General features: G+C 36.9%; 2 protein-coding genes across 2 annotated transcripts; one reads left to right on the top strand and one right to left on the bottom strand.

Annotated features, from left to right (window-relative positions):
• The first annotated feature begins 979 nt into the window (after nucleotides 1–979).
• Nucleotides 980–3,925, top strand: LOC127087617 (uncharacterized). The gene is made up of 5 exons (XM_051028537.1): nucleotides 980–1,491; nucleotides 3,039–3,092; nucleotides 3,213–3,275; nucleotides 3,354–3,422; nucleotides 3,534–3,925. Exons 1-5 carry the CDS (start codon nucleotides 1,216–1,218, stop codon nucleotides 3,627–3,629), a joined length of 558 nt encoding a protein of 185 aa, XP_050884494.1. The 5' UTR covers nucleotides 980–1,215; the 3' UTR covers nucleotides 3,630–3,925.
• A 1,662-nt stretch (nucleotides 3,926–5,587) lies between these two features.
• LOC127082661 (DNA-directed RNA polymerase subunit beta-like) lies at nucleotides 5,588–6,154 on the bottom strand. The gene has a single exon (XM_051022888.1). The coding sequence runs from the start codon at nucleotides 6,152–6,154 to the stop codon at nucleotides 5,588–5,590; it is 567 nt and encodes a 188-aa protein (XP_050878845.1).
• Nucleotides 6,155–27,804: the final 21,650 nt, after the last annotated feature.

Here is a 27,804-nt window from a genome sequence, read left to right as displayed (position 1 = left end):
TTGATGTGAAATTTTATAGGCGTGATCTATACGACAATAACTTTCAATTCAACTGTGTATTTTATTATACAGGCATAAGATGAAAAGTTATTGAAAATGTCATGTTACTAAGTTTGACATTTTTATGTCATTTGATCTTGTTTTATATATAACTGGGGTTCAACTTACTCTAAAAATATATTTTTTTAAAATTTAATCAAAATTATAGTTTTTAATTTAAATTTAATCAAATAAATAATTGAATAAAAATATTAATTATAATTAAATTAAAATATTAATATTAAAATTAAAGACTAATTGAGAATAAATGTAAAAAAAATTATTCTTGAAATAAAATGAACCTCAAAAAAAAAGTATATATATATATATATATATATATATATATATATATATATATATATATATATATATATATATATATATATCAACTATTTTCATAACAGAGAAAAAAAATCATCTTTTTAAAATATACATAAATGTGGTTGTTGAAGAGATTGTTCATGATTAATTAAATCTTTTTTTAGGTAGACAGTTTAACCGATAGTAAAGTAATGTGTTATTGTGAATAAAGAATTTTAAAATGTTAAATAAAGATTTTTCAAAATTAACTATTTTAAATATCATGATATTGAATATGCATTTTTATATAATATATATTTTAAAGAGTCCTCTATGACTCTCATCGGAATTTCTCTACTGTTTTTAACGAAAAATGTGTCTTCAGCATTGTACAGAGTTGATGGCAAAGAATTTTGGCACTAAGCAATAACCACTTTCATTCATCGAGCAAAAGTCTTAAGAAACACGGCAAAAGAAAATTGTTGTTTACTAATTGTGATTCTTTATTTTTGTTATAAGAATGATGAAGCATGCTAGAATTGGTAAACTTGAAGTCCTGAAGCAAAATAAGAAGAAAAGAAACAGTTGTGTTTGCCACGTGCAAAAAAGTGGGACCAGGTGGAATAATCTCTCTTACACATAAAGAAACAACTGAGAGAGGTTTCGTTGTTTTTTCTCTCTCAAAACAAAACAAACATCCTCTCTCTCTCTCTCTCTTTCTTGAGTCATCCACGCACCACATTCATCTCATCGCAGACATAAAAAAAACAAACCTCAAACCTTCCACTCCTCTCTCATTCTTTCCTTTTTATTTTCTCATTTTTTCCACCAACACCATCTACCACAACCACCGTCGCACCAAACACATCTCACCAGATGTGCGACCGTGACTGGGTCAACTTAGCTCTGGCCGACGACTCCATCGTCGCCGACACTCTCCTCCGTTTCAACCCTCCTCAACCACCACCGCCACCACCACTTCATCTCCACTGGACCGTCCGCCAACCCCGCTCCAGGTCCATTCCAAAACTCCCCGCAAAACCTGACTTCACAAGAGCCAGCCCCACCACCCCGCTTACATGGAGTGCCGCCACGTCAGCCAGCGAAGAATCCAGCCTCCCAATAAAACTCACCAAATCATCAAGATCTAAGGTTCAATAACTCTTATCTCTTGCTTCATTCATGATTTACCTTCTCTTTCATTTTCCGGCGAAATCTTAACTCGTGTCTGTGATTTGAGTTAAAGAAACTGTAGTAGTCGTAGATATGTAACAAGTGTGGCAGTTTCTTTTTCAATCATGAATAGACCAAAATGCCACTTTATTCACCTCCATTAGATTTACAATTCTACCCTTGTATTGCCGGTTGTCGGTAACTGTAACCGCTGTCTCGTCCGGTTGTCGGTAACTGTAACCGGGTCTCGTTAACAAAGTGCAACTTTCATTTCAATATATCAACTTTTTTTTTATTTAAATTACTTATTTAATATAGTTATAAGAAAAAGAGTATTTAATTTAATAAACTCAGGGAAAAGGTGTGACTTCGAATTCAAGTCTCAACAAGGAATGAATTGAAGTCAGACGATTGATTCACGTTTTTTCCTAAGAACTACGTGTCATACTTTTTCGTCCATGACGAAAAAGCCCTTAGTTTGGGGGGCATTTTTGTCTCTTCTGTTCCGGTTTTGTCGGAAGGAAGCTTCAAATTTGAACTGAATTTGTTATATTTGTGGGGCTAAACTGAAATGGGTTGGGTTTGTCACCATTATGCGATAGATTCACCCCTATAAAGGGTAGTCTAGTCAAATCCATTGGCGCCACAACTTTTGGTGGCGTGTTTTCGTGGCAAATAACTTATTCTGTTGTTTTGTTTGGTGTAGTGGTTGTGCACTTGCAGTTACAATTTCTCATGTTATGGTGTCAATTTCTTCATTATTAACTAATGCACTTTATTTCTATTTGAATTGTTGTATTTGTGGAGAAAAAAATGAGTACTAATTATGTGAGATTAGAATATTAAAAAAATAAATAGTAATGTGTGTCGTTTGTCACGTGTCTCTTGTGTACATGCCTAAAGTCAAAAAAGAGTCCAAAATAAATACAAGAGTATGGTAAGTAACCAGCTATTGAAAAAGACAAGGAAGTTGGAAGTTGGAAATAAAAGGGAGGGAGGGTCCTTGTTAATGCCACCAAAAGGGACCACCTTGATTTCTCACCAAATCTCAATGGCTTCATCAAGCCTATCTATCTACTTAGTTATAATTCTTTATCATTACTCCATCCATTTTTCAAACACACCTTTTAATAATTTCTAATATATTTATAGAAAAATTATAAAAGAATCACAAAGGTTTTAAAAAATGGTCGCGTTCTAATCCTATAAAAGATTTTGCGATTTTGGTTGGTATAAGTTTTACGACATTGATTATGGTCGTCGCAGTGTGAATTAACCACAATTTTTATAATATAAAAAGGGTATTAATATCCATACCTATCGATACCGTTTTGTTGAGGCCGTTTTTTTACGGCCACCGACCATTTTTTAAAACATTGATCATGAGTTATCCTCAACTTTTGTTTCTGATTTGTTTGGAAGATTATTGTATTTTTTGTGTTATTTTACAGCATATTTGTGTATGATAATTTGCGTTTAAAATAGAATGACTCAAATTTAATCTTCCCATTTTTTGTATTTTGTAGGTCTCTAATCAAAAGGAAACAGTTACTACTATCAAAAACTCTAAAAGAAAAAAGGTGAGTAAAGTTTTGTATAAACGGATTGAAACATTTCATAAATCTAAATTTACAACGACATTCCCTTTGTTTTTAGTAACATGTTTAAAATATCTTGATGATGCTTTTTGTATTTTGTAGACTTTAGCTGAACTAAAAGAGGAGGAGAGTTTCTTGTTGAAAGAAAGGATAAACTTGAAAAATGTATGATCCGAAGTTGACAATATTGCATTTGTTAAGATTTGTTTAGTAACTAATATTATTGCTTGAATTTCTCAACAGGAACTGGCTTCTTTGCGTCTCACTGTCGAAAAAGAGAAAGCCACAAATGAAAGATTGAAGAGAATGAAGGTAACGTTTCTTATTCTCTTCTACCTTTTTGTTGAACTTTTTGCTGCATTACTTTGTATCTAATATGCTGCATTAAATTAAAATCTAATACGTTTCCATCTTTTGTAACAGCTTGATTTCGATTCGCAACATAACACTAATATAGCTTCAGCCTCTGAGATTTGTAAGCAAGAACCTAAATTTGTTCTCCCAGACCTAAACTTGTAGGTCAATGAGGATTTAACCAAGCTCCAATGCAGTGCATAATGACCACCAAATCTCGGTCGTTGAGTTCGGGTTGCGATTATGCGGTATAGTTTATGGTATAACACATTAATCTAACTATTTAGGTTATTCTAATGTAAGTGTAGACACTAAATCATTCACTTTCCTCACCTAGTCAAAACTGACTCTGGTTTTTATTCATCAAGGTGTTGTGTTGTGGCATTCAAGAACTCCAAACACTTCATTTGTAGTTCCATTTTTTATTTGTTTTTTACATTGTTCAATATTCTTTATGGCTACTCTACTTCTAGATCACCTTATATTATGATGGAAATAAACCTCCATACTTTTTCTCCTCCGGGAATTCAAGAATTGGCACCAGCGGAAACGTTAAATATAAGCTCAATAACACAAAGACAAAGAATTTTAATGTAGAAAACCTTCTTAATGTAAGCAAGGAAAAACCAGGGGACCGTATGTCTCTTAAACATTCGCTATAATGATAATAGGAATACAATAATTTCATCCTTAAGTAGATCTCACTACAATGTATCTCTCAAGAACACTCACAAATTGGTTCACTATTTCTCTCACAAAGAAACTCTATATGAGAATCACTTTTCTCTCTTGAACAAGATTGTTAGACGATAGTACCGATTTAGAAGGGGTTCAATAGATCAGTTTTTAAAATTTAGCGTTTTTTAAAAATGTTTTCAACGGTTGCAGAAACACCCTGAAATTGTTACCACGAACTACGAGATTTTGATCCCTTAGTTTTATGTTGGTACGTAGGCACAAGTTCGAAGGTCTTGTCAAACACAAAAATATAATCAATGAATTCTTTTCTCATCACCACTCTATTTTTCTCAAATATCATTTATACCAAAAACAGATACACACATGAAAAAGGGCTCCCTAGGAGTACCTAGGACACTTTGGGTGCTAACACCTTCCCTCTGTGTAACCAACCCTCTTACCTGTAATCTCTGAAATTTTATTAGTTTTGATTTGAAAACTTCTTATCTTTGGATTTTGTTCGTACTTTTTCCTTTTTCTTTGGATACAATAAAAGCGCAGTGGCGACTCTGATTTTATTGACGTTAAGCTTATCCATAGCTTGATGATCATGAATTTACCGCTACAATCTAATTATCTATCGAGCTATGAAAAGGATTCAACAAAAGACAAAAACAAATCCACTATCCGTTTTACGTGAAGCAATACGTCGGGTAACTCCCAATCTAGCAGTAAAAGCAAGACGCGTGAGCGGATCGACTCATCAAGTTCCCATTGAAATAGAATCGACACAAGGAAAAGAACTTGCCATTCGTTGGTTATTAGCGGCATCCCGAAAACGTCCTGGTCGAAATATGGCTTTCAAATTAAGTTCCGAATTAGTGGATGCTGCCAAAGGGAGTGGTGATGCCATACGCAAAAAGGAAGAGACTCATAGAATGGCGGAGGCAAATAGAACTTTTGCACATTTTCGTTAATCCATGAACAGGATCTATGGAATTACTAATTCATGATTTGACATGTACAGAATGAAAATATCATTCTCGAGTCTACGAGAATTTTTATGAAAGCCTTTCATTTGCTTATTTTCGATGGAAGTTTTCTTTTTCCGGAATTGATCCTAATTTTGGGCCTAATTCTTCTTCTGATGATCGATTCAACTTTGGATCAAAAAGAGATATCTTGGTTCTATTTTATCTCTTCAACAAGTTTCGTAATGAGCATAACGGCGCTGTTGTTCCGATGGAGAGAAGAACCCATGATTAGTTTTTCGGGAAATTTCCAAACAAACAATTTCAACGAAATCTTTCAATTTCTTATTTTACTATCTTCAACTCTATGTATTCCTCTATCCGTAGAGTACATTGAATGTACAGAAATGGCTATAACAGAGTTTCTATTATTCATATTAACCGCTACTCTAGGAGGAATGGTTTTATGCAGCGCTAACGGCGTCCATAGTGACTAGGATGGATATCCCGCATCCGAAAACTAGCAGTTCGCCCCGTCAATCCTCCAGGACCCAAAGAACTCAATTTCCTTCCATGAACTATTTGGGTCAATGGATTGGTTAGATCTAAAACTTGAGATAATGGATGTAATCCAAAAAAAGATTCATAAGTGGTTGTTAATGGCGTTGAAGTCACTAAATTCTGAGGAGTCGGTCTCAATTTAGATCTAATTGCTCCACATATAGTTCCTCTAATTATATGTTCTAAACGAACGAGAGCCAATCCAAATTGATCTTGTAAGAGATCTGCTACGGAACGAATACGTTTATTTTTCAAATGATTCATATCGTCAAGTGTACCCATTCCAAATTTCATTCGAATCAAATGATCTGCAGCTGTCAATATATCTCGCGGTAACAAAAATGTATTGTTCTCAGGTATATTAATATTTAGCCTTCGGTTCATATTTCGCCGACCAATTCCTCCTAATTCACATCTTTGTTGAAAAAATTTTGTTTGTAATTCCGTACATAAAGATTCAGGAAAATGTAGGTAGTTCATCACGAAAGAAAGGAAATAATTTCAATGGATGATCATGAATTTACCGCTACAATGATGACAAAGCTAGTTAGCGTGGATCAATCAAATATCGTGGCTCAGACACAAATTGTTGCGTTGTTACCTACCTAAACCATGCCATATATTGTTGAGTTAGTCTTGCACCATGGATGACTGGTTCGTTTAAGATATGATGTCGTCGATTCCTCCACTGACGACACATCTCTTTTGCGAAGTCTCTCCAGTCGGAATAATCTCATTGTGCATCAACTCTTTTTTTATGCCATAAAAATGTAGATATTGCGGGTCGAACCATTGACCTATGAGTCAAAAACAACATTTTTTACCGTTATGCTAACTAACTTACATTGTAAATAAAATTCAACTAATATTTATATATTAATTTTTGGTTAATAATTTATAAAAAATAATTTTAAGGCCCCTATTCTTTTAGGCCCTGGGCTATGGGTCTTCTTGCCCGAGCGCAAGGTCGGCCCTGCCCCTATGCCGCAACTGATCTAGAAAATTGTTTCTTTCTATGGGGTGTGGTCGTTGGCCACTCTAGTTAACCCAAAACAGTAGCCCCCAAGCTCTAGTCTATGTTTGGTTGTGCGAAAACTTATGTCGTATTCGTTCTTTTGTGTTGGTCACATCCCAACTTGAATGGAAAGCCAAGAGGTGGCATTAATGTCCTTGAGAATCCGCGCCTTTAATGCGCTCCATACTTCAGACATATTTTTGTAGGTTCTATCATAATGATCTTTGGAAACTTAAATACTTGAATGTCTTCCTTGGACGATCTGAGGCGTTAACAGTGCTTATTACTTTTTCAGTAAGTCGTCACGCGATCTCTAAAGAGACAATTTTGCAGTTTCTTGAGGCGTTACATTTGCTTTTTTATCATTGCATTTCTATAACATATTACCTTTTTGTAATTGAAGAAAGTAGTGTTTATCATGAGTCAAAAATCTAAGGAAGATGTTTTTGCTTCTTGGGTTGATCATGTAACTTCATCAACTGTTTATATCTTTCCTCGTGAGGGTAACCTTAATATAGCATTTCTGGATGTATGTCCTTCTTCGAATTGAGGCGTATTTACCCCCTATGAAGACAAAAGGATTTGTAGTGAGTATGAAGAATGTGGCATTCCCTTCTATGCGTATACCTTCTCGATTTTGGGTTTCTACTTTCCCTTCAACAACTATTACATAAAGGTTTTAAACTACTTTTTTATTTCTCATTTGCAGCTACAGTGTGCGAGTTAGGCCTATACTAAGGCCTTTCAGTATTTTTGCAAATATTAGGGGGCGAAAGCCCTATTTGTCCATTTTCTTCTATCTTTTCGAGTACAATGTAGTTCAGCAAACCAGGCACAAAGCCATGGCTTGATTAATCTGGTATAGGTTATTCTTTGTTTCAGAATAATTTTAGAGAGCCTAAAGCATTTCCAAAACCAGATCTTCTTGGTTCTTCCTCTCCAGAAAGACGGTCATGCAATAGTGTGCACCATAGAGACCGAGATGGAAGACATGTGTACTAGCCTGTTACACAAGTACTAGAACAAAGGTCATTTCTTGATGGGGAATCGATCGTACACCTACAAGGAAGGTAATATGTCCCTATATGATCTTTATCTTAATAGACGGCTGGTTACTTTCGTCAAAGAGTTGGTTCATGCTAGGGGCGTCACTCCTTGAGACGAAGCTTCAAGGAAACATTTAAAACGGATTATTGAAACCCTCCTATTGATGGACGCTGATATATGTTCTTCGCAGGACAAATGTAGGACACAATGTCTGAGACAATGTGTAGAACGTGCTTATAGACAAATAATAGTTGATCAGTCACCATTTGCATTAAGTTTTCATTACTGATCCGACAAGAAACTGAGGTTTTTGAAATACTGTGCAAGCATTTTTGATACTTTTCGAGTCAGTTTTACTTCCGGTATTATATTTAAGCATTTTCAGTCATTGTTATATTATAATTATATTTTCGTGATTTTATGCGTGGGATAGTTATGTTTTTGTCCGACAGGTTCAGGTAGAAGAACCAGGGAACTCAGAACGAGACAATGCGAGATTCCGGCAAGTAGAGGAGCAGAAAACTCTGGTACAGGAGGCCTGACACGGGCCGTGTCAGGCAAAGGAGGGTGTGTTGAAGAATACAGTGGTCTAACACGGCCACTCGTGTCAACTGACACGGGTCGTGTCAGGCACCACACCCAGCCGTGTCACCCATGCCAGGGGCGTCTCAGCCAGGACATCCGTGTCAGCCCAAGCCCAAAAATTCAGTTTTCTCGGGCTTTTATTCGTCGGCCTTTTTCAGAGATATTTTTGGACATGTCCAACTGCTGCTTGGAATTTTCACTATAAAAGAGGACCTTCTGCCTAGGGAAAAATCATCTTGGAATACGGCAAAATACAGTATTGTGAAGCAATCAAGTATTACAGAGAGCAAGGCATTCGGAGAGCTGAAGGTTTTCATGAGCGGGAGCGATTGAAGATCAAAGTCATCCAATTACTTGTAATTTATAATTTTTATCTTTCATTTGTTTTAAACAATATGAGTAGCTAAACCCCCCAATGCTATGGGGGTGTCCCTAATTTCGAATTGTAACGAATTTGAGTTTATATTTGCATTTATAATATTGTTTTTACAGTAACCTTTTGATGTGTTTATTGCTTTCTATTTCGGACCAATCGAGATTGACTTGTGGTTATCAATTAGGTTGGACCGCCATTGATAAGGTTTTCATAAGGTTACTTTACAGTAGATATCACCTAGGACTAGGGATACCCTGTATGAACCAGAGTATTCTTGATATTATAAAACTTAGCTTCACCTTAATTGGCTATGGACATAGAAATTAGGGTAGATTGATTAAAGGTTTTCTCACCGAGGACTTGGGAGAAAATACCCTTGAGAACTGGTAGTAATTGATATTTGTTGATGCAATAGTGACTCAGAGTTGTTACAGGGATAAATCACACACCTCCCCTGGCATTGTTCCTTTTTCTCTATAAACCCTTATTTTCATTATTGTTTGCCTTTACCTTTATTCTTATATTTTACACCTAAAAACCAAATTTATACTTTTTATTTAATTGAATGATAATTTAAACTTGATATTGACTTGCAGTCCTTGAGATCGACATTCGGGGAATTTCCGCATTATTACTATAAAAGGCAAAATAGTATATTTGCTATTTTCCCAAACCAAGTTTTTGGCGTCGTTGCCGGGGATTGCCAAAATATAGAGTTTAATTTTAATTTCAATTAAAATTTTGTTGCTCTGCAATAAAATTATTTTTCTGTCATTTATAATTTACTAATTTGTATGCGAGGAGAGCCCTCAGTTGAATTTCTTTTTGACGCAAAGATCGAGAGAACCCTTCACCGAAGACGCGGAAATCAAAGAGTGGATTCCAAAGAAGAAAGTACCTTTGATCACTCAAAAGTCAAAGAACCAATGGCTGAAGTTCCTCCAATTCCACCTCCTCCACCTCCGGAAAGACTCCTGGGTGACTATGGATGTGCAAACGCACCGGGTGGTCGACTGACCATTGTCAACCAACCGGTGAATGTGACAAATTTTCAACTACATCCTAGCATGATCAATCAATTGGAAAGAAAACCTTTCACCGGAAAGGTTAATGAATATGCCAACAAACACCTACAAAGATTTCTGACCATGAGCACCACACTGAAAATTGATGGTCATACTGATGAAGCAAAATAATTAAGAATGTTCTCGTTCACTTTAGCTGAAGATGCGGAAGAATGGTTTTATTCTCTTCCTGCCGGCAGTATCACATCATGGGAAGAGATGGAAACTGCATTCTTAAATTAGTACTTTCCAGCATAACTGTTCCTAAGAAAAAGGTATGAAATTCTTAATTTCAAATAGAAGGATGGTGAATCATTGGGAGACACTTACAAAAGATTCAAAAGGATCTTAGTAGCGTGTCCAACTCATAATATGGATCAGACCGAACAAATGCAGATGTTCGTTAATGAGCTGAAAATAAAAACAAAACAGTTGATTGATACAGCAGTCGGTGGCTCAAAAAATTTCTTAACAGCCACTGGTATTAAGAGGATTATTGAAGCTATAGCTGCCAATGAGCATATAGAATTATACGACAGGTGTACTAGTCAGCCAGAAGGGGGGATTGATCTAAAATTAGAGACAAATAAGATCCGTCTGGAAGACACAGTTGCTGTCGAAGTAGACAAGAAGCTGAAAGCTATGAATATAGGTACCTAACAGATAGCGTAGGTCCAGCCATCTCATGCTAGCACTTGTGAAATCTGTAATGGACCTTATCACACAGTCTATTATTTTGCTACTCCCCAACAAATTGAAGAGATCAAATTCTTGAAGCAGAATAATCCCTACTCTAACACTTACAACTCAGGTTGGAAGAATCATCCAAATTTATCCTGGAAAGATCAGAGAGGGAATGCTCCGCAACAAGGTACATGGAAATATCGGACTCAGTATCAACAACAGCAGTAACAACAGACACCTAAAAAGGCTGAATGGGAAATTGCCATTGAAAAATTAGTAGCCCACAGCATACAGTTTCAAGAAGAAACAAGGACTAATCAGAAAAACACCACGGCCTCCATTAAAAATCTCGAAGTCCAAATTGGTCAGATAACACAACAGTTAGCTTCAAATTCTCAAGCCCCGGGTACCCTACCTAGTGGTACGGTTACAAATCCGCAGGAACATAACACTGTTAACGCTGTCGTAACCCGAAGTGGGAAGTCAACAGAGGAAAATGATATGGAAAAAGATGGATTGATAGAAGTGGATTTAGAAATCAAGGAAACCAAGGACCAAGATGAAGAAGTGATACTACCACTTGTCAAGGAGAAAGAGAAGGTTCCAAAACCAGTCATCAAACTCCCTTACCCTCCAAGACAGAAAAAGAAAGATCAACATGAAAAGAATTTTGAGAGGTTCCTGGAAATGTTCAAAAAACTCGAAATAAACATCCCTTTTTCTGAGGCATTAGAACAAATGCCAATATATGCCAAGTTCATGAAAGACATCATCTCCAAGAAGCGTTCCACTGATATAGACCTGATCATCCTAACTGAAACATGCAGTGCCATTCTCCAAGGTATGAAAATCCCAGTGAAAAAGAAAGACAGGGGATCGGTTACTATTCCATGCACCATTGGTGATAGAAAATTCAAGAAGGCTCTGATTGACTTAGGAGCAAGTGTAAGCTTGATGCCACTTTCCATCTATAAAAAATTAGGCATCGGCACTATTCAAGATACTCTAATGACACTTCAGTTTGCAGATCGCTCTGTGAGGCGACCCTATGGGATTGTGGAAGATGTTCTTGTAAAAATTGACAAGTTTGTCTTCCCAATTGACTTCGTCATTCTAGAAATGCCTGAAGATGAGGAGATTCCTCTCATATTGGGAAGACCTTTCTTAGAAATAGGACGGTGTATGATAGACATTGAAGAAGGAACTATGACCCTCAAAGTCTATGATGAAGAGTTAAAAATAGATGTGAGGAACACAATGCAATACAAAGATGATATCGGCACAAGCAACACTATAGAGATAATAGACCAAGTAATTTCTCAAGAAAGTGAAAAGCTTAGACCCCAGTCACCACTAGAACGGGTCTTAAGTCTATCAATTTTTGGAAGTGATGAAGATGACGGAGAGTCTAAGGTGCTCGCCATGATGGAAAAACAACCTGGATGGATTAGATCTAGACCACACTGGTGGGAAGATTTAAGACCACCACCATCAGATGTCACTGAAGAACCAAAAACAGGGGTAAATCTGAAGCAGTTACCAACAAATCTGAAGTATGTATTTCTGGACACTGAGAAAAAATGTCCAGCTATTATCAATGCCAGTCTACAAAGTGTCCAAGAAGCAGAACTCATTCAAGTGCTAAAAAAATACAAAGGCGCAATCGGATGGGCAATTGAGGACTTAAAAGGTATAAGCCCGACCGTTTGCATACACAAAATCTTAATGGAAGATGATCACAAATCGGTGGTGCAACCACAACGAAGACTTAACCCAGCCATGAAAGAAGTGGTACGTAAAGAAGTTGTAAAACTCTTGGATGCAGGCCTAATTTATCCTATTTTCGATAATTCTTGGGTAAGTCCAGTCCATGTGGTACCAAAAAAAGGGGGCACTACGGTGATTAAAAAATGAAAAGAATGAGTTGATTCCTACCCGAACTGTTACAGGTTGGAGAGTGTGCATAGATTACAGAAGACTAAATGTGGCAACACGGAAGGATCACTTCCCGTTACCATTCATTGATCAAATGCTGGAAAGGTTAGTCGGACACGATTACTATTGTTTCCTAGATGGTTACTCGGGGTACAACCAGATTGTTGTTGCACCTGAAGATCAAGAGAAGACTGCATTCACATGCCCCTATAGTATTTTTGCTTATAGAAGAATGCCATTTGGGTTATGCAACGCACCAACCAGTTTTCAAAGGTGTATGACATCAATCTTTGATGACATGCTCAAAAAGCATATGGAAGTATTTATGGATGACTTTTCAGTATTCGATTCTTCATTTGATAATTGTTTGACTAACTTGTCACTTGTGTTAGAAAGATGCCAGCAAACAAATTTGATCCTGAATTGGGAAAAGTGTCACTTTATGGTACGTGAAGGAATAATCCTGGGACACAAGATCTCCAACCAAGGTATCTAAGTGGACATAGAAAAAATGGAGGTAATAGCAAATTTACCACCTCCTGTAAATGAAAAAGGCACCCGAAGCTTCTTGGGACATGCGGGGTTCCACCGCAGGTTCATAAGAGATTTCTCCAAGATCGCAAAACCACTAACTAGTCTACTGGTGAAGGATACACCATTCCTGTTTGACAAGGAGTGCAGGCAAGCCTTCGAGACCTTGAAGAAGGAACTTGTGTAAGCCCCCATAGTTATTGCCCCCGATTGGTCTCTTCCTTTTGAGATAATGTGATATGCTAGTGATAACGCAGTAGGGGCAACGCAAGGAGAAGCTCTTGCGTGTGATCTATTATGCAAGCCACGTATTGAACCCTGCTCAAATGAACTATGCAACCACTGAAAAAGAACTCCTGGCGGTGGTGTACGCGTTTGACAAGTTCAAATCCTATCTGTTGGGATCAAAGGTAATTGTGTATACTGACCATGCTACTTTAAAATATCTTTTTGCCAAACAGGAATCAAAGTCAAGGCTGCTACGATGGATCCTACTACTACAAGAATTCGACCTGGAAATCAGAGAAAAAAAAGGTAGTGAAAACACTGTTGCTGATCATTTGTCTCGGATGACTCCGATTCAAGAAACAGAAGAAACACACCCCATCAGAGATGAGTTCACAGATGAACGTATCCTAGCCGTTACGCATATCCCATGGTTCGCCAATTACGCGAACTTTGTGGTAGGTGGACTAATACCTAATGACTTTGACTCTAACAGAAGAAAAAAGTTTTTGCATGATTGCAGGTTTTATGCGTGGGACGATTCATTCCTTTACAAAAAGGGATTAGATGGCCTGGTCAAGAGATGTGTTCCAGAGGAAGAGCAAAGGGACATCCTAAAAGCCTGTCACAACTCAGAATATGGAGGACATTTCAGCGGAGATAGAACCGCAGCAAAAGTCCTCCAGTCTGGATTGTACTGGCCTACAATGTTCAAAGATGCACAAGAAGTGGTTAAAGAGTGCGACAGATGTCAGAGAACAGGAAACATATCCAAGAGAAATCAGATGCCTCAGAATGCCATGTTAGAGGTAGAACTGTTCGATGTGTAGGGAATAGATTTTATGGGACCATTCCCACTGTCCTTTGGAAAGCAATACATTCTGGTTGCGGTTGACTATGTGTCGAAATGGGTGGAAGCAGTAGCTCTGCCCACAAATGACGCGAAAGTGGTAATAAATTTCCTCAAGAATTGTATCTTTGCAGGGCTTTGGGTACCCAGAGCATTGATTAGTGGCGAAGGTACCCACTTCCTCAACAAGCTGATGGAGAACCTGCTGAGGAAATACAATGTCAAGCATAGAACTGCCACACCGTACCACCCTCAGACTAGTGGACAGGTTGAGGTATCAAATCGGCAGATCAAGCAAATCCTAGAAAAGATTGGTCATACCGAACAGCGTTTAAAACACCAATAGGTATGTCCCCGTGCCTCACGAAAAGATTGGTCAATCAAGCTAGATGATGCACTTTGGGCATACCGAACAGCGTTTAAAACACCAATAGGTATGTCCCCGTGTCAACTGGTATATGGTAAAGCTTGTCATCTACCACTCAAACTTGAGCATAGGGAATTCTGGGCTACTAAATTCCTCAACTATGATCTTTCCAAAGTGGGTAAATCTCAGATCCTCCAATTACAAGAGTTGGAAGAATTCAGAAATCGAGCATATGAGAATGCCAAGATATACAAAGAGCAAACCAAAACATGGCATGACAGGCGCATTCAGAAGAAAGAACTTCAGGAAGGACAACTAGTATTATTATTTAATTCAAGGTTGAAACTATTCCCAGGGAAACTAAGGTCAAGATGGTCGGGACCCTTTGTGATACAAAAAGTATTTCCGCATGGAGTCGTTAAACTAAGAAATCCAGCAAACGGAGACACGTTCAAGGTAAATGGGCAGAGAGTCAAATCATACCTACAAGACCAGGAGAGTGGTATAATAGACAAATTCCATCTCACTTAAGCAGACGAATAACCGTCGAGCCATGCGACGTTAAACGAAGCGCTTCGTGGGAGGTAACCCAAATTTAATCAGTTATGTGTGTTTGTAGGTTTACACAGGAGCTCTACAAGGAGGGAACATCACGTCAACAAATGTCTAAATCATGCAAAAGGATAATCAACGTCGCCAGAGGTACCGGCGGTTGAACAGGAGAAAAAGCCAAAAAAACCGGCCAAAAGGGCAGCCTGACACGACCACCCGTGTCAGCTGACACGGGTCGTGTCAGGAGGGTGAAAATCAGACCAAAAAGTGGAAAAATAGTGGCCTGACACTGCCACCCGTGTCAGCCGACACGGGCCGTGTCAAGAACACTGAAGGTGACAGAAAATTTTATTTATCAACAGTAGCCTGACATGGGCGGTCGTGTCAGCATGACACGGGCGACCGTGTCAGCGAACATGGCCCGTGTCAGGAGCATTAAAGATAATTCCCAAACCGTGGTGAAGGATAGTAGCCTGACACAGCCGTGTCAGAAAGGCGGAAATTTTGAAAAAAAATTGGAAATCTGAATTTTAAGTGGGACCCACACATTTAATCCACCATTAACCACAATTTTCCAAATCCTTACTCCATAGATTTTCAAAACCTTATCATTATCAGATTTTCTCTTACCATATCATCATTTTCTCTCATCATTCTTACTCTCTTTCTCTCAAAACCTTCCAACCTTCATTAAAACTCACAAACCTCACTACCTAAAACCTTCAATAACCCATACTTCCACTCACCTATCGCAAAAACACCCTTCACAACTATTACTCCACTCGTCATCCCCGTTCTAACTACGGTTTCGGAATTTCCTAACTCCATAGTTCAAATAATTTCTATTTTTGCAGGTCCAAAATGCCCCCGAGGAGAATTCTCACCGGAAAGCAGTAGCTCACGGAGATGGCAAAGTCACGGAAGCGCCCAAGCCAGAATCCAAATCCATACAACATCGTGTTTGAAAATCCGGAACAAGAAAAGAGATATCAAATTCACCGGAAGCGCAAACTCACACCGACGAGGTACATGAGTGAGCATACTCTGAACGCATTAGGGCTCAAAATGGAAGTATATCGGATGTTCCATGTTTTAGGAATGCTAGAGTTCATGAGCCTGGAAGCGCCAACATACGAGCGCGTCACTCTCGAATTCCTCAGCACGTGGGAATTCCAGCTCGAGAAGCGGTGGATAGACACGGCCAGGTATTATTTCACCACTTTGCGTTTTTGGTTGTTTAATAATTATCATGAACTATATATTGAGGAGTTAGCAACGATACTCTGACTCCCTCTGTAAAGACCAGGAGCGGTCCCAGATGGGTTCTCACCTAAGGATTTCTGGATTGCCATCACCTGGAGGACGGATTACACCTCCAAAGGTGCTAAGGCCTCGGGCATCCAGAATCCATGTTTCAGGTATGCTCATAAGGGTTTGGCCTACACCCTGTTTGGGAGAGGCGATAGCACAGGGGTGACTACTCAGAGAAAGTTATTCTTTATGTACTCGATGGTACAAAACAAGGCCATCAATGTAGTTGCCTTTGCAACGGACTATCTGGGCAGAGTTGGCCGAGCCGAGTCCTGAGGCATATCCGTAGGTGGGATGATCAGCCAAACCGCTGAGCATTTTGGGTATCAAGCTGTTTTACTCTAATACACACCAATTGCAGGTAAGACCAAAATTGACATGTCTACTCTAATTTCACAAGGTATGATTTTTGTTGCCCCTACTTACTATTTTGTGCTTATCCATAAGAGGTTTATTATCGCTCTTCCGGATCCGGACAGAGTTGCTATTACTGACTATGCTAATTGGTTGTATGTGAGCGCTGACCCTGACGCGGAGGAAGGCCACGACACTGACCATTTTACTGCAGGTGATTGGTTTATAGATGACCAGGTGGAGGGCACTGAGGCAGAAGAAGAAGAACCTCAAGCACCTCATGAGCAGTTTGTACCACCACATCAGGAACTTACCCAACAGGAGACGGGTTCATCTTCCTGGTCCACTGACCAATGGACCTAGGTACAAATCGAAATAGGTGACTTGAGGACGGAACAACAACGGCAAGGCATTGAGCAAGCCCGTCAGGGGGCGATATTGGATGAGATAAGCAGCATGATGCGACAGTTGATGTTGCATTTCCCACAACCATCTCCTCAGTAGGGTATTGTGAGTGTCCTCCTCCGCTCTTGTTCGCAAACATTGTGGATAATGTTGAGTTCAAGTGTGGGGAGATTTTATGTCTTTTATTGGTATTTTATTTTCAGTATTTTGTTACTTTATCTCAGTATTTTGTTATTTTGTTATTTTACTTTTGTGCATTCTAGATTTGGTTTTTCTGTTTGAAGGTACATTATGATGCGAGTGTTTCAAGTCTATGTTGATAGGTTGGAAATAGTAATGATCACGATTGAGAGTGGATAAAAGGATCACGCCATTTGCCATTGCTTGTTGTGAAGGATCTCCCCAGAAAGTTGACACTGCTGAAAGTAAAATCGGACGCAACGTATACAGCTTAACCGACATGAGTATCCTGTATATTCCGAAGTAAGGAAGAAATCGCACCAGGCTAAAGAGTATTGTGGATCTTGTCAAAGCTGAACCAAACAGGGTGAGTCATAAAAAGCCAAACATATTGATCATCATGAGAGACATTCAGGTTTGTCTTTATCACTCTAAATTTACGTAGATTCTCTGGGACTGTCACTGGATGATACACACACTGAGGCACGTTGTTTGAAATTAACCATGAGCCTTTCTAGCCAGCCTAAATAATTATATCCCTCGTTAACCTCATTTGAGAATGTATCCATTTGTTTGTTTAAATCCTATAATTGTATCCCTTGGCCAAAACACTTCCTTACCCTGTTCAGAGTCATGTTAATGCATTTAAACTGTGTTGAAAAGCTAAGTTTGGGGTAAAAACCCCAAAAGCTCCCAAAGCCCAAGAAAGTGCAAAAATAAAGAGAAAAAAATGAAACAGGAAATCATCGAGAGAAAGAAAAAAAAAAGAGAAAAAAATTTATAACTTGAAGATTCAAAAAGAAGCACGAAAATGGGCATTCGGTGGAAAAATAGAAAGAAAAAAAGAAAATCGAGCAAACAAAAGAAACAAACACAGTATGTAACATCGACTCTAAACCAAAAACTCACTAGTTTCCCGTTTTTGTTTGAATAATCAATACTCTAACCCAAGCCAAGTTACAACCCGAAAGACCTCAAAAGTGTGTGTGTGTTGTGTGTATTTGATATGAAAAGAGAGACTATTCAAACTTACGAGTTGATATTGCATACTCTGAATTATGAGTGAAAACACTTAACCCCGAGAGAATTAATGAGAATCTGATATAAGCTGACAGGTGAAATGGTGCTTTGAAGTGGAAGTGCATTTGAAAACTTATAAGAAAAAAGCATGACTTATGGAAGAAAAAGCAAAGACGTTAGCGAATGATCTCAGCAGTGTTAGGAAACATACAGAATTCGGGGGAGTGACACGTAGTGTTGTCTGAAACATTACTTGCGAACAAGCAATGAGCTAAGTTTGGGGTTGTGATCAGTTACCATTTGCATTAAGTTTTCATTACGGATCCGACAAGAAACCGAGGCTTTTGAAACACTGTGCAAGCATTTTTTATACTTTTCGAGTCAGTTTTACTTCCGGTGTTATATTTAAGCATTTTCAGTCATTGTTATATTTTAATTATATTTTCGTGATTTTATGTGTGGGATAGCTGTATTTTTATCCGACAGGTCCAGGTAGAAGAACCAGGGAACTCAGAACGAGACAATGCGAGATTCCGGCAAGCAGAGGAGCAGAAAACCTCGGTACAGGAGGCCTGACACGGGCCGTGTCAGGCAAAGGAGGGCGTGTTGAAGAATACAGTGGCCTGACACGGCCATCCGTGTCAGCTGACACGGGCCATGTCAGGCACCACACTCAGCCGTGTCACCCATGCCAGGGGCGTGTCAGCCAGGACAGTAGGCTGACACGCTCACCCGTGTCAGCTGACACAGGTCGTGTCAGCCCAAGCCCAAAAATTCAGTTTTCTCGGGCTTTTGTTCGTCGGGCTTTTTAGAGATATTTTTGGACATGTCCAACTGCTGCTTGGAATTTTCACTATAAAAGAGGACCTTATGCCTAAGGAAAAATCATCTTGGAATACGGCAAAATACAGTATTGTGAGGCAATCAAGTATTACAGAGAGCAAGGCATTCGGAGAGCTGAAGGTTTTCATGAGCGGGAGCGATTGAAGATCAAAGTCATCCAATTACTTGTAATGTGTAATTTTTATCTTGTATTTGTTTTAAATAATATGAGTAGCTAAACCCCCCAATGCTAGGGTGGTGACCCTGATTTAGAATTGTAACGAATTTGAGTTTACATTTGCATTTATAATATTGTTTGTACGGTAACCTTTTGATGTGTTTATTGCTTTCTCTTTCGGACCAATCGAGATTGACTTATGGTTATCAATTATGCTGGACCGCCATTGATAAGGTTTTCATAAGGTTACTCTACAGTAGATATCCCCTAGGACTAGGGATACCATGTATGAACCAGAGTATTCTTGATATTATAAAACTTAACTTCACCTTAATTGGCTATGGACATAGAAATTAGGGTAGATTGATTAAAGGTTTTCTCACCGAGGACTTGGGAGAAAATACCCTTGAGAACTGGTAGTAATTGATATTTGTTGATGCAATAGTGACTCAGAGTGGTTACATGGATAAATCACACACCTCCCCTGACATTGTTCCTTTTTCTCTATAAACCCTTATTTTCATTCTTGTTTGCCTTTACCTTTATTTTTATATTTTTACACCTAAAAACCAAATTTATACTTTTTGTTTAATTGAAAAATAATATAAACTTGATATTGACCTGCAGTCCTTGAGATCGACATTCGGGGAATTTCCCCATTATTACTATAAAAGGCAAAATAGTACACTTGATATCTTCCCGATCAACAGTTTATAGGAATTAAATCATAAAGCAGTAAAGAATACACAAGATTGTTAACTCAGTTCAGTGCAATATCACTTACTTCTATGGGGCATTCAACTCAAGAAAGAAAATCCACTCTCAATAGTAAAAGTATAAATATTCTTAGACGAACAAACCTTGCTAAATGTCTCTCTTTCTAATATTATCCGTGAATTTCTATTCAGGACTCCCTATAGAACGGCTCCACTCCCAATAGTCTGAAGGAAAAATGGGTTTACTCTGAAATCTCCTAGTTCAAGGCCACTTTTCTAATACTGCTCGTGAAGATCCGTTCAGGTTTCTCCTGAATAAGATACCCCTCTCACTTTCACTCAAACACTCTCTAAGTGTTTGGACAATTACAATAATAAGATGGATGGTATAACAACCTCAAAACTCAATACAATATTCGGACAGTTTAGATTTAAAGCGCATGAGTAAAGTGTAGAAAATATAAACAAAAACAAAGATTCAACTAAAACAAAATTCTCCTAATGAGTATATATTTTCTCTTGAGGTATGCATCTTCACAAAGGAGATGAACTCATTATATAGCCAAAAAAGGTCCAACTTCAAAAGTCCATAAGGATTTAGGTCATGAATTCGGTTGAACTTCTAAAAATCGCATGAGATCAATCTTTAATAATGACGATTTCCCATCTTGATTGATCACCTTGAATAAATTTGAATCTCTTTACTATTCTTGTTGTATTTGATTTAGATCACATCCTCCAAGAACAAACATGACCAATCAAATATTTATTAGAAAGATTGAGATCCTTGATTGATACAAATTAAGCATTCCACATGTAATCTGGCTAAAGTAAGATCTTTTCCAAATTCAAACTCAAGCTAGCACACTTAAATCTCCGGTATAACAGAAAAGGAAACAGATCTTAAAAAGACAAGATATACTTTAATTTATCTTTCTCTCCAAGTAACCAGTCCAAGATAGATGTCTCGCATATCGTTGAACATTTGGCCTGACATTTGTCTATGTAACAAAATTCTAAATCTTGAACAAATTAGAAAAAATATTTACTTGATATAAATCACAATTTCAACTTCTCAAATAAAGGATTCAAAATAAATCTGAATCACGGTTTAAATCATCTTTAATGGAGATTGGAGATTTTCTTATTAAGTACAAATCCAAATCTTGTAATTAAGACATATCTAATTAAATCTCTTCATGGAATGAATCTTCAATCAATATCTTTGCATATCCAATTTCAGCACAATCTTGAATAAACTAAATCTAGAAAAAAAATTCCTTCAAGTCATATTCAAATAAATATGTTCTTCAAAGAAAATCCAATCAAATTAAATCTTAATCTTTTCTTCAATGCAAATTCAATCAAATTAAATCTTTTTATTTTAATAAAATATTTTTCAAATTGATTTCGATTAACAAGCTTCTTCTAAAAGCAATCTTCTACATCTTCTGGAGGAATTAAAACCGACACAATTATGAAGATAATCAGAACCTAATTTGCACGCAAAGATGTCCCACACCATATGTTGAACACCTTGCTTAACAAGTTTGCTACATAAATTAGTCAATTACTTGGAACATCAAAATTCAATCTCAGTAGTATGAAGAATGCGTGAGACAGGATGTCATACAACATGTCAAGACATCTTGCTCAACAAGTTTCCTACAAAAATAAGTGTGGTGTGCACGCATAACTCAAAGAGAAGGAACAACAATCTCCCCCATTTGGCTATTTTTTAGGAAAAGAACATATAACACATATTAACACTTATTCAAGGAAACGAACCACGGGTAGTAAATGCATAACTCAAAGAGAAGTGTGGTGTGCATTTTCTCTCCCTATTTTCCTCAAAAGAGACAAAGTACATAGTAGCACCAACAAAATAGTGGAAAAGTGACAAAATTGAGCCAGAAACCAACAAAACATCAGTAGATGTTGTCAACAAGCAAGATGTTGTGCAGATTATTCATGACATTATCAGAGTGCAGCAAAATCAATGTTAGCTAATCACAAACATAAGCATCAGCTTAAGATCACAGCAGCACACTACTTCTTATGAACACCTGTTGGAAGCAATAGTTTTTCTTGCAAATCATCATATCACCATATCCCCTAATTTTCTCAAAATGGGCAACGGGTAACAGAAAGAGACATCCTAGAATGGGAATAAGCATTAGATAACAAGAACACAAGAACACATACCACAAAAATCTCATCAGCAAGGTCATCAATTTTATTACTCGCCTTATTCACAACATCATTCAATTAAGAATTATTAGGGACAACTTTCTCATCCTTCTTCTGAGTTGGAAACTCAATCACCGACATGTCATACATGTTGTCTGACACATCCTGGTTGACATCTTCATTACCATATTTAAAGACATTAATATTATAAATAATCTCTTGAGTATCCCTAGGCTTGATGAGAGAAGAAACACCTCCGAAATTACCATCGGCCTTTCCTTTAATCATTATTCCTTTCATACAAACTCCACGAGCCTCCGTTACTACAACATCTTTTTCATCCCCATTCTTTTATGTCTTATTTGGAATTCCATAATTATTCAACCATTTCCTTGTTCCTAACATGTTTTAGGTTAACTCTATAACTTTGTAGAGGAAATTTCATATTTAGAGATTAGTTTAAGGCACTGAAGCAAAAATAGAAAGATGTGATATTTTTGAAAGTTTAAGCACAGTAACTTGTTGTCACAATATAATGTCATGAAATCCAGTGTCACATATTTGATCATCTGGTTCCTTCATAACAGTTTAGTGTAACTACTTCTAGCATATATACTTTAGGAATCAAAAGTGTAATCCTTCCTTTGCTTCACTTGAAAAGCAGATAAGTAGGTTAGTTCATCTACCATGTACATATCTAAGCAATTTGGTCCCTTGTCATTACCTCAAGGTCCATTTTGGTCCCTTGTCATTACCTCAAGGTCCATTTTGGTCCCTTAATTTTTAAAAATTTTGATGTAGTCCATTATGTTTTCAAACAGTGTCATTTAAGTCCTTTCCGTCTAATTTTCACAAACGGCGTCAATTTTGCACGGGTGACATCTAATGTGACATATGTTTGCATGTGTGGCGTATGACGTGGTACATGTGTATCACCAAATTCATCAAAAATACAAGATTTTTTTAAAAAAAAAGGCCTTCATCCTAGATTCAAACTCTGTTTATCTTGATTTCAGAACAAGATTAAACACCACTAAGCTACTTCACATTTGATGTTTTAATTTATAAACTGAAAATATATTTACATTTACATACAATCACATTAAGTTATATACGAAGCAAATGTTGCATTTGCATAAGAAACAAATATTACATTTGTATAAATTTTCTATACAATCACATTTCCGTAAGAAACAACTATTGCATTTGTAGGAATTTTCTATACAATTACATTGAGTTTTATTATTATGTTTCAAGTCCACATAGCTTCATTTTATTTACATAGCATGAAAATTTTATCAGACAAAATTCTTCCACTCAATTGATTTATATAGTATAAGATACATTTCCTAACAATGACCTACCTCACAAAAATCAATGCCATGAAAATCAAAAATTAAGTATAAGCTAATTTCACAACTCCATATTAAGTAATGTTCATTTTACTTGAAGAAGAACATTATTAGTTTCAGAAACAACAATGGAGAAAAAATCCATATCTTAATTAAGTCCAATAACAATTGACTCAATGTTAAATCCTTTTCTCGCAAATACTCCAGTAATTTGGTTAATCATTTCACTCTCATCGCCTACTAACACCGAAATCGCGTGTCGTCGAAATCTGCATTATAATTCATTTATCGAGAAGGGGAATCGAACCCCAAAAATTAAAACCTTAAAACTAAAAAACTGAAATCTAAATCAAATCTGAAATCGAAATCGAAATTGAAATTGAAATCCAAAAACCGAAATCGAAATCTAGAACTTGGAATCAATTCATGGGAAGAATTTGAAGCTGAAGCAGTTACAATCACTCGGTTACGTGGGAAGAATTTGAAGCCGAAGCAATTACAGTCACTCGATTTAGATTTTCAATTTCATGACCCATAATCTGAAATGGTGTTGGCAAGCGAAGGTTCACATTTCGTTCAATGTTCATCTTCAGCAACTTGTTGATTTTCCTTTTCTCCTAATTGACCATTCATATATTTAATTTGTAAATCATATCAAAAAATATGAAGTGGCCTAGTGGAATACTATCTTGCTTAGCAACTAACTTGACCTTGGTTTGAATCCAAGGTGAAGGCATGGTTTTGGAAATTATTTTTGGAATTTCGATGACCCTTGTGAGTTGGTGATTAGCATATGCCACATCAGTGTTAGGTGTATGCCAAGTGGCAATTTATTTTGACTTTGACTAATAGACCTAACGGAAAGGACTAATGTGACACTGTTTAAATACATAAGGGACTTAAATCGTCCTTTTTAAAATCGAGGGACCAAAATGAACCCCGGACTAAAGATACTGGACTAAAACGGGTATTTTGCCAATATCTAATTCATCTTGAATTTTGTGAACAAGATGATATAACACCGTACTTGACATTATTTGAAACAGAAAGCCATCAACAAAAATCAGATTGATCATAATGACACTTTTAATGTTGTTGACATCAGTACTAGCATCTTGACAGACTTCCACATAATCAACCTTCTCAATGACACCATCCATGTCAGTAACATCATTACTAACATCCTGATTGACTGCTACATTCAAGTAGCTATTGAGGAAGACACTTTTCACATCCTCCTAATAACATGTGAACATGATGAAAGTTCGCCGTTGCATGAATTTAGTCGAAGAATCGGATCAAAACAAGTGAAAGATGAGCTAAAATGAAGAAGGACCAAAGAATTAGGAAAAAAAATAGCTAAGTGTGAAGAAATTGGACTTAGTGAAAATTTGGGTGAAAAGGGGAGCAAAAGAGTGCAAATTTTTGGAAAATTACATGCACCATCAGGCAGCATCGCATATGATTCACACGCGTAATGGTCCATTTTTTTAGCTTTTTATGACGCATTTGATCCATTATGAGCTCTTTTTAAGGGGAATTTCTGCACTTTGATAAGGGTTTACGAATTTTGGAGAGCAAAGGACGATTTCGAGAGCATCAAGGGTGATTTTTAAGGCATTCGAAGTCATTGAAGTCCATTACTTCAAGGAAATTCATTTACTATTTTCATCTATCGACCGTGGGATTGTAATCTGAATTATGAGTAGCTAAGCTCCTCTAGGTTAGGTTGTGTTATGATGAACTTATTTCAATATTGTTGGGTAATATGTTGATTTGACTTTGTATGAACCTTTTGGTCTATAATGAAATTCAATTGTGTATTGTTCTTAATGATTTTTATGTGAGATACTCTTTTAAATTAATTTTGGGTACATAGGAAATACTAACCCTTAACCTATGTGTTGGACCTAGGGCAATTGTTATACTTATGCTGGTTGAATATGAATAGGAGATCCTGAGTAGTGGCACAGAGAATTAATGTTATGTGCATTGCCTAATCCTGCTTACGTTGGTGGATTAGGGATAGGAAGCTCTGAGTAGTGATTAGTGAATTATTTCGTGAGGGAACGGTTATAGCAGCTTTGTTAATTCTCACTGGGGTTATAACGACAAAATAATTCATACAAGGAATCAAACATCAGCAATAGAGAAATATGGTATTCTAAACACAACATGGTCGCTTTCGTACTTATGTTTAAACTCTTATTTACTTTCCACATCCCATATGCTAACATAGTGGGTTCTTTGATGTATGTTATGGTTTGTACATATTAGGTTCTTTGATGTATGTTATGCAGTAAGTCTTGTAAGCAGGTACATGGAAAATCCTGGAAAGGCTCACTGGCAAGCATTGAAGTGGATTCTAAGGTACATTAATGGGTCTCTGAATAGAGTCCTGATTTATGGCGGAGCATGTGGTGAAAATAGTAAAGTAGAAATCAAAGGGTATGTCGATTCTGATTATGTAGGTTGTATGCATTCCAGAAAATCTATTGTTGGATATGTGTTCATTATGCTTGACACATCAATCAGTTGGAAAGCAATACTTTAAAAGGTTGTTTCCTTTTCAACCACTAAACTGGAATATATCGCCCTAACTAAAGTAGTGAAAGAAGTATTGTGGCTTGAAGGTTTTGCTAAGAAGCTGAAACTTCAAGGTCGAGTTATCACTGTTAAATGTGATAGTCAAAGTGTTATACACTTGTCGAAGAATTCATCCTATCATGAGCGAACCAAGCACATCGATGTGAGGCTGCATTTCGTCAGAGGGATAATTGAACATGGAGAAGTCCAAGTGCTGAAGGTTTCGGCAGATCACAATGTTGCTGATATGATCACCAAGGCATTACCAAGTTGCAAGTTTTTCCACTGTATGTAGTTGATAAAGTTGCATGAAGAAAGCTAGTTTTTTCCCTTTATGTTATAGATTTTGTTCCAAGGTGGAGATTTGTAAGATATTGGGTCGAACTCTAGTATGGTCTAAGGGTAGCTTCTTGGTTCGACAATTCGACAGAACCTTAGCATGTCTTCGAAGTCTGTTCACATGTTGTAGTCGAAATACGCTAGGATTATTAGCATGTCGAACTGGGACTGTTTGTTATGCTCAATTGTTTAAGTTAGCTTGCTCTCTAAGTTAGCTTGTGTAATGGCCTTGTGTGTAAAAGCTCATTAGTTTAGTGTGTTAGTTCTCTTATAAATAATATACTAGTCTTTCATCAATGTATAACGCAAATCCTAATTAGAGTGAGAGAGGTTATTTGCTAATCTGTAACACTTGTAATCTTGTTTCAAAGAGAAAGTAAAGAATAACAGTTTATAACCAACTTGTTGTGTTCTTCCTGCTTCCCTTTTTTCTACCCTTGTGGGTTTCTTGCCGATCAAGAAACTAATTATACTTTGTTATCTCGGTATCATTTTCACAACAGATTTAATTTTTTTCTTGTATATGCAGAAGGACTTTGACACATTACTCGTAGAATTTTTAGTTTAAAATCCTCAGTATACTCTGATAAGTTCATACTCGATTGATGATCGTGTGGATCTTTATATTTGGAATTTAGTAATTGGAGGGAAAGGGCCTTACGGGTGTTTATTTGATGTTGGATCTTTGGTCGGAAACTACAGACCAGGAGGGAATAGAATATCATTTGAAAAAGTTGCAGATGGGGAAGGATCGTCACGTCCATAACAATTGACACCCTAAATGATTGAAACAGTGTGACAATTGGCGCTAACTGAGGCGAGACGCGAGGCGGCAGAACGTGAGGCGATGATAAATGCCCAAATGGAGGAAATGAAGAAGAGACAAATTGAGATGGAGGAAATAATGCGGCAATTGCTCTCACAGCAAGGGAACCAAACAAATAGTTCAATGGGTGGTGATGTGGATGATGATGATGATGTGGACGAAGCTATGAATGATGATGAGGATGATGATATTTGTTGATTTTTTTATTATTATTTTACTTTTAAATATTATTTTTTGTAAAATATTTGTAATTATTTTGAATTTAATCATTTTAAATTGAAGTTTATATTTTTAATTATTATTTGAAAATATTAGTATTTTTTATTATTCATTGAAATTAATATTTTTTATTGTAAATAAATTTAGAATTTTTTTATTATTAATTTCGTAATAAATAAGTTTATAAATAATTATTATTGATTTTGTAATTAATAAATTTATAAATACTTTTTTTAATAAAAAATTAATCTGTGACATGGAAAACACGAAGCTAATCATAAATAATTTTTCAAATTAGTGGCGTGGAAAACACGTCGCAAAAATGATATTAGTGACTTTAAATTTACGTGGCAAACCTACAATCATGACCTGCAAACCTAACATGCAACAGAGTAGAAGCA

Source organism: Lathyrus oleraceus, chromosome 5 (genome assembly GCF_024323335.1).
Source record: "Lathyrus oleraceus cultivar Zhongwan6 chromosome 5, CAAS_Psat_ZW6_1.0, whole genome shotgun sequence".
NCBI classification, from domain to species: Eukaryota; Viridiplantae; Streptophyta; class Magnoliopsida; order Fabales; family Fabaceae; genus Lathyrus; species Lathyrus oleraceus.
The sequence above is the reverse complement of the archived record's forward strand: the minus strand, read 5'-3'. Positions and strand labels throughout refer to the sequence as shown.

Bases quoted from the DNA above. Each gene is read 5' to 3' on its own strand.
- LOC127087617 (XM_051028537.1), top strand. From the start codon at position 1,216: ATGTGCGACCGTGACTGGGTCAACTTAGCTCTGGCCGACGACTCCATC. The intron at 3,093-3,212 runs GTGAGTAAAGTT...TGTATTTTGTAG, and splicing joins AAAACTCTAAAAGAAAAAAG to ACTTTAGCTGAACTAAAAGA. The intron at 3,276-3,353 runs GTATGATCCGAA...ATTTCTCAACAG, and splicing joins AAAGGATAAACTTGAAAAAT to GAACTGGCTTCTTTGCGTCT.
- LOC127082661 (XM_051022888.1), bottom strand. From the start codon at position 6,154: ATGAACTACCTACATTTTCCTGAATCTTTATGTACGGAATTACAAACA.